Genomic DNA, 7,686 nt, shown 5'->3' on the forward strand with positions numbered 1-7,686 from the left:
CTTCTTATACATTGAGTTCGAGTCGTTATTAGGGGTAATTTCTCTAGTTGTGGCCGAAAAAGGAGTTGGAGCACTTTTCCGAAAAACAAGACGGCCGCCACAATAACTGCTCTGAGTGGGAAATTTATTTCGCTCGTCGCTTTAAACGTAGGACTGCTGAAACGATGATATTTGGAGGCGGGTGAGATGTTTACTAAGTTTGTGCACGAGGTGTGCCAAGTTTCATTAAGACAGCAGGTGTGAAAGTTATGTTTCTAACGAATAAAGGAATGAAGCTGTACGGGATATCCAATATTGGACCCAAAATGTTGTGTTATAGTGGGATGTGCAAAGTGCAAATTGGGCACACAGGTGCTTGGACTTGACAGTAGCATGACACAGCACTTATTATACGAAAAAAGGTGGCATAGGGAAACCAGGTGGAAATTTGGTTTGGGCGGCGTAACTCAATGGGAACCGGTTTTGACCATGAAAGGGCTGTCAAGAGAATACCACTGGTCGTGGGAGACGGAGACTTTATAGGTAGGAAGGGACTAGTGGACTGTACTTCCAATTGAAACAAGTTTACGAAAGCTGGTTCCAAAGCCCAGAAAACAAAGTTGTCGGCCAACACACGGTTTGGCCGTCAAGGGCTTTTGCGGTCAGCTGTTTGTAATAACGTGTTATGCGAGGGGCTGATTTTCGGCGCACAGGTACTTTGATATGACCGTAACTTGACACAACACTAATTATACCAAAAGAGTTGGCATAGCCAAACCAGGTGGATATTTAGTTTGGGCGGCGTAACTAAATGGGAAGTGGTTTTGACCGTCAAAGGCTGTCAAAATAATACCACTCATCGTGGGAGGTGCACACTTCACAGGTAGGCAGTGGACGGTACTTCCAGTTCGAACCACTTTGCAATAGGTGGCTTTAAATCCGAGAAAAAAAATTGTTGTCTCCAGAACTCGGGGTGTCAGCGTTTCCACGTCCAAAAGGAGGCTGATCAAGAAAGAAAGCACACCACATAAACTTCCATGCTCAAACGTTGATTCTCTATGATTCCGAGTTTCATTGTTGTTTTCTTTTATATTTATACTTGCTACTTTTTTTACCGTTCGAAACTTTCTTCGTGAAGTACAGATTGCGTGCCATAGTTGTCCGGAAATATCATGAACACGTACGATGGGAACGAAACTACTTTGGAGGGCATTCCTCCAACGAAATTGGCACTGCATACCCGCGAGTGTGGGATGACATTTCAGTTCGTCCCATCGGCGCTAACAGATGTAGGCGTTACTGGTACGAAAACAAACGCAGAGCGTATAAAGCGGCAGTGTAGAATATATCATCCGTGCCGACACAGTGGCAGACATGGTCGGGAGACCAAATTTCTCGCGTCGTATGGCACGGGTTCATCGTTGTCGCTGTCCCACAAAACATCAGCGAGGTGAAAAAATGTGAAACTTTGTCCCCACGAGATACGACGCATAACTAATAAAGCCCTTAATGACGCAGCATGCTGTGAACCCAGCGCAACCGCACCGCTCCGACTTCAATGCGTACCAACGTACGCAGCGTGGTTTCGGTTTCGTTTTCTCTGGGGCTCTCACTGCCTACCTTCGGTACCGGCCGCGCGGCGGCGCGCCAGTCGCGTCGCACGGAGTGTATAGTCATAGAGATCAGTGAGTCTGACAATAGCCAACGTTATTGGAGCAAGCTTGCTCTAGTAACGTTGACCATAAATCTTCCTCTATATTCACAAAGCCTGGCAGTTCAATGACGTAGCCATAGAGCGTCCGGTCGCAGATTTAGAGCGCGAGGATCTCGTAGCATATATTTCTCAGGGTAGTGAGCGCTGCAGCTTCTGAGCGGCGAGGACCCGAAATACACTGTTCGCTATGGCCCGGGAGAAACCGATGCGACTGGCTGCTGATGTCGAGGCTAGGCGGTTGCGGCCGCCGAGGGCTATGGCGGAGGCTACGCCGCAAGCGGGCTCAGCCTCGTCGTCACATTGTGCAGCTGCGACGACGTCCTCAGACCATTTGAGTTGTCTGGGCAGCTGTGTGCCATGGCGTATGGACCGGCGGAAACTCCAAGCAGGAAATACAAACCTTTCAACGCTATTCCCGTAATTTGTAATCCCGTAATTCCTGTAATTTGTAATCAACCAGCCCCGGCAGTTTGCCTCACAATTTTGAGCGTTACGGGGGGAACCAGCTGAACAATGAGGGAAGGATAAACAGAAAAGACAACCTACCGCTGGACTACCGACTATTTTAATAAGACGTCCTCCTCTTCTACTAGTTATTATGCGTACGCATTTTTTTTTTTTTAAATCCTGAATTGTGTTGCTACCTTTCTTCGTTTTATACTGAGCCGGGAGGGCGTCTTGCACAAGGAGCTTTTCTTGGGGTTGCAGAGTTATTGAGGCTGATTGTTTAGCTGGTTCCGCCCGTAATGTATAATAACCAAATAGCTCAACTCATCCCTGTAGTAATTTTGAGCACAGACGAAACAGATGAAACCGAAACAGAGGAACGGGGAAGGGGTGGCTTGAGTTGAGCTAGTTGGTCGACAACAGGAAAAAACAACTATAGTGTGTTTCGGCGTCTCGCTGCAGCGGGGCGCCCGTTACATGACTCTCCCCTTATCCGTTGCTTGCACCTCTACCTTTTCACTTCTGGCGGCCGCGTCACGTGACTTTCTGCCAGGTTTTGTCAGTACGAAGCGACTATGGTCTGACTGACCCAACTTCGTCGTCGCCCTCTCTATATACGGCTCTGCAGTAAATGAGCTACGCCTAAGAGTATCGGCCACTAATCTCTATTGTAGTACGCTGTATTGCGTATCAAGGCTTGTTCTTGCTGGGGTCGAGTGGCACCATCGGCAGCCATCACTTGACATCATGCTAATGATGAGAGCCCTCACGGTTCTTATCAATAAATGTTTTGTGATGAGCAACTCCGCTGGGCGAAAAATCCAGTGCAGCTCAATGAGAATAGGGTTACCTAGAATTACCGCGGAGTCGATGGGTTTCGATGAGTTGGATTTTTCAGACGACAAGCTTGAAGGCTCATGCAACGAATAAATTGGCTCACTCCCAGAAAACCGCTGTCAAGATAGTTTTTTCTTCTTCTTTTTACAGTCATACATTTTTGGGCTTCTTCGAGGACTGTCAAATTGACGGCAAGTTGTTTTGTTCACTCCACTACGAGACCAAGCTTGCCAGCTCCACAGTGGGTGCTCTGGCACGTTTTATTTTTGAGTGGGCGTTCGAACGCTTGACAGTTATAGATTCGATCTCGAAACAACCAAAATAATGATCGCAGCACATCATAAAATACTCGCCTTCGAGCACCGCGAGCAAGCTTTGAAGGGATGGTGCAACAATATTCAATGGGAATGTTTTTCGCTTTACACGCTTTACACCAACTTACTGGCACTAGTGGACCTTAAAGGGGCCCTCCGGAGCTTTCTGCGATCGTCTGTTTATGTTGTTATATTGCGTAGTAGGTGCAAGTTAACATGTATACAAAGTTTTAGATTACAAAACCGGTTATTAAGCAGATGGCAGTAGAAATATATCGGGACTATTTTCTCTTGGAAAACAATCCCCCATTACCTGCCCATCGCTAAAACTTGACCAATGGAAATGCTGCATCTCGCGGTGAATGCGAACGTTATTATTGCAACACTTTTTGAGCTTGTTGTAAATTAGAGTTTGAGAAAAACGTAAACTGATTGTGGTGCGGGAAACATAGTACGCAATTATCGCTCCAAAACCAGCGAACTATGTTTTCTCCTTGCAAGCTTGTTGCGAGGGGGTGATGCGTCGGCGCGTCGGCTCATCTGCTTCCCGGGGCGTCTGCAGGCGTGCGTTTGCGGGACACGTGTTCCTTCTTCCCGTGGATCCCAACTCCGAAGCCAGCTTTGTGATCCTTCCACGTCAACGAGTCAAACTTTTCCTTGTCATCTGTGGAATGCGACTGCGTGTTGCAGTAGCAGCGCGACGGTGCGGTGCGACGAACGACGAGTGCAGAGCACAAAGTCCGGGCTCCTTGACGACGGTCCGCGAGTGTTCGAAAGATTCCTCCGCGAGTCGGCGGTCGGCCACGTTGGTGACGCGCAGTGACGCCGAAATCCTTCGCTTGCTATTGGCTGACGAGTAAAGAGATGCCCCTCCCATTTTCCCGGGTCATCTCAGAAAGGGGGGCGTGCCGGGGACTTTGATAGCAATTTTAACCGCCGCGCATGACCGTAATTTTATGATTTTTAGGATCCTTAGGGGCTGTAGATTGAGTTACCGCCATAAATAGACGATCACAGAACGCTCCGGAGGGCCCCTTTAAGGATACTCGCACGCAACTCCGCTGGCCATGGAACTCCTTTGTTGCGGTGTAATCTCAAGGACAAAAGCGAGCGTTTTAATTCAATTTCTCTTTCGCAAAACTTGAGGACGTAGCTGGGCGGTCGCAGTGCCGCCCAGTGACGATATTTGAATGCGGCGCGTGGGCCATTGCGTGGGCACTCGATTTGGGCTCCTGATAATCGATAGCCCGAGAAGCATTCGGGTAGTGGCCCGTGTCCAATCGCTGCAACGACGACAACAGCCGAGCCTTAACGATGTCTGGAACTCAGCGCGTGTCCTGTGCTTTGCCAATCCCAGCGCGTGGCTATGGTCAACATTGGCGGCATATAATCGGCTCCAGATCACGCGGCCGCTTGTTCCGACTGCGAGTTGAGAGAGTGAACCTGCTTATTTTTCTATATTTTTTTTTGTGCGAATGCGATTGCGTGTGGTAAAAAACAAAGAGGTGTTTGACAGGTAATTAACGTCAGGGATCTGTTCAAAGCGGTATTTGCGCAAAGTACAAAAATCGTTGCATCGCCCCTTTAATATTTTTTTTGTGCCCCCTCTTCCCCCTTTCCCTTTACGCCACTTTGGGGCGACAGTCTGGAAATGGCTCACGAAAAATAATAACAGACCTGACCTATCAGCACACGCGTCGCTTGGCGGCGCCTCGCGGGCGGAACAATTAAAGCCCCTTGATGTTTTAAAAGTAGTGCAAGGTGCGTCGATGCACGAGGCACGTGCAACGTGCAGTCCTTAGGAAGATAATGGCGGCACAGCGCAGCATTGAGATTTCAGACAGCATGTTCTTCCCAGAAGTGGCGCGCGGCATATGCCTCGAACATTTCCACCACAATGAAAGGCGCCACTTTTCCTAGGATAGAAGGACTTTAAGAACAACCCCTGTCCCACGAGGCCCCTCCGAAAAGGGAGACCTGCGGGGCGACTGGCCGCCGCTCTGCAGGAATTTTTTTTCCGCAGGACTCTCTCTCCTGGTGTGGGAAAGCCCGTGCAATCACAAACTTGTGAAACGATATGTTCACGCGCATGCTGCACGTGCTTGCACTCATCGGGCACCAGGCGGGGCGCCATGCTATAGGAAAAATACTGAGCGGTTGATGTGTTATATGCAGGGTTCCGTGTTATCGAATAATAATAATAATGTCTTTATTGCACGAAGAAATATGCGAAGAAATAATAACTCCTCCGATAAACTCCGAAAAACATCCGCCGGTAAACATTTTGTTGAATAGAATGTATCCAATCAACTTCAAACTTCCATGTACCAATGCCAAAAAAAAACGATGATATTTTAAGATTCGTTATTGCGCAATATTTGTACACAGGGCCAATGGTCATGAAAAGATGCCACTCCAGTTTTCTTTCAAATCTCGCGGCATTCACAAAAAGGATTTTACCTCTCATCTCGTCAAGGTTCATTCAGAACAGGTCATTTTTCGGGTGGCCACTGTTCAGGTTGTAAGTTTAGACCATAATATTTGTGTTTCTTACAGGAACATCGTACCATTAAAAGCTATGAACCATATTTTTTTTCTTATAGAAGGTGTAAAAGGGGTGGACAGTTCAAGCCTCCATATTACACCTTACAACTCCACCCAACGCAGCCGAGAGGTAAGTCGATGGATAGGATGGGATAAAAAAGCGCTGTTCAGCGGCTAACCTCCAGGAGTAAATTGATTTTAAGATATCACCATTTTCGAAGCAACACTTGTTTGCAAATTTAATCTTGAAACAAATTAGTATCGCCAATGGAAATGGCGTCCACGCGAAATCCAGCTGAAGAAATATTATTTAATACCAACTGCGTTCTCTTGAATCAAGCATAAATAAGGCATACATATTATTTTTTTTTTTACTTTTTGGAAAATAAGAAACGGCGAATTTAAACTCGAAATTGCGAACAATGGGGAATTTAACAAAAATAGACTCTAATGAACTCCAAATTTTTGGCAAAAAACACCCTCCGAATTTGACAAAAAAATAAAAAAATAAAAAATAAACTCCGAAGTCACAAAATCCTAGCTTTATGATAACGTTTTCATTGCGAGTAAATTAATAACGCGGTGCAAATAAACGATAAAAAGTTCGACTTGGAATTCTACGAGTGTGAATACACTACAACAAACCAGATGTGTTTTAGAGGGGCGGCAGGCCACGGTGGCGTATTATTAGGGATTCTTTTCGCTTGGTAGAACTTGATTCCTTGAAGACTTCGGAAGGAAGCAGCTCGCCACAGATGCTGAGCCTGGCCGGTTTGATCCTGACCGCTTTCAGCTTGCGCGCCATGGCCTTGCCCACAAGTTCATCGAAGGCCGCCTTAAGATGAGAATCCTCACCGAGGGCCTTTCTCAACGTTTCCCTCTTCCATACCACGACCTTGCATGCTCCCAACGCCGTAGCTGTCACCTGGTAGAGGTCGCTCTCGGGGACCACGAACCATTCCGGAGACTCGAGAAACTCGTACTTGCCAACCTGCTGTAAGGTCCGCTGGTTTTCGGTCACCAGGAGGTTGCCGCTGACCACGAGCGACAGGTTATCGTTGCGGCTGACCTTTTGGACTGCGAACACCTCCCGATCGCTCAGTTCACGAATTTCGCCGACACAGGCGTTGACGCCCTGGAACTGATGGCGCGTCACCCCGAGCGGCCGGAACAGGTCCTCGAAGACCGCCTCCAGCTCGGTAATGAACGAGACGCTCTGCAAGCCACGGACGAGCACGCAGATGTGGACGAGGTTGATGAGAGTGAAGAGGGCGTTCCAAACGAGTGTGTCGAAGGCACACAGGATGACGTATCCCCACAGCGCGAAGAAGAAGGAGCCCAAGCCGATGACGACTCGCAGTTGGAGCAGGGCGTACGGTCCTCCTGGAATCAGGTAGGAGAGCAGCAAGAAGAAGTTGGCAATTTGAAAGAGATAGTGGTTGATGTTCAGCCAGGCGGGACAGATGCCACCCGCGGGTTCCACGGACGGGGACACGCTGGCGTTTGCTTCGGCGCCGCTCATGTTCACCGAACGAAGGAAGAGAAACTGAGCAGTTTCCGGCATGCTGTCGCTGGAACCGTGAGTACCGCTGTTCGAACTTTGAACGTGTGTTAGGCGAGAAGGTCGCGCGACTGGGCAGAATGCACGTGCCTGATTTCTCGTGGCTATTCTTCCACCACAATGAATCAATAATAACCCAAAACTGTGGGCGGGGGGGGGGGGGGGGTGTACAACCGCACACACCGCTTTGAAATACAGCTACTGATTTTATTTAATATCGCCAAATTTATAGAATCATCCACCACCCCTCAAAATTTTCAAACCGTCGCGCAATAAGAAAAAAGAGAGAA

The 7,686-nt window shown here is 48.1% G+C and overlaps 1 protein-coding gene across 1 annotated transcript; it reads right to left on the reverse strand.

Moving 5' to 3' along the window:
- Positions 1 to 6,490: 6,490 nt before the first annotated feature.
- Positions 6,491 to 7,357, reverse strand: LOC8030054 (blood vessel epicardial substance-like). Its single transcript, XM_002408759.4, has one exon. The coding sequence runs from the start codon at positions 7,355 to 7,357 to the stop codon at positions 6,491 to 6,493; it is 867 nt and encodes a 288-aa protein (XP_002408803.4).
- Between the last annotated feature and the right edge of the window lie 329 nt (positions 7,358 to 7,686).

This window comes from Ixodes scapularis, unplaced genomic scaffold (assembly GCF_016920785.2).
Source record: "Ixodes scapularis isolate PalLabHiFi unplaced genomic scaffold, ASM1692078v2 PGA_scaffold8__174_contigs__length_109621045, whole genome shotgun sequence".
Taxonomy (NCBI): Eukaryota; Metazoa; Arthropoda; class Arachnida; order Ixodida; family Ixodidae; genus Ixodes; species Ixodes scapularis.

Coding starts and splice junctions, on each gene's coding strand:
- LOC8030054 (XM_002408759.4), bottom strand. CDS start 7,357: ATGAGCGGCGCCGAAGCAAACGCCAGCGTGTCCCCGTCCGTGGAACCC.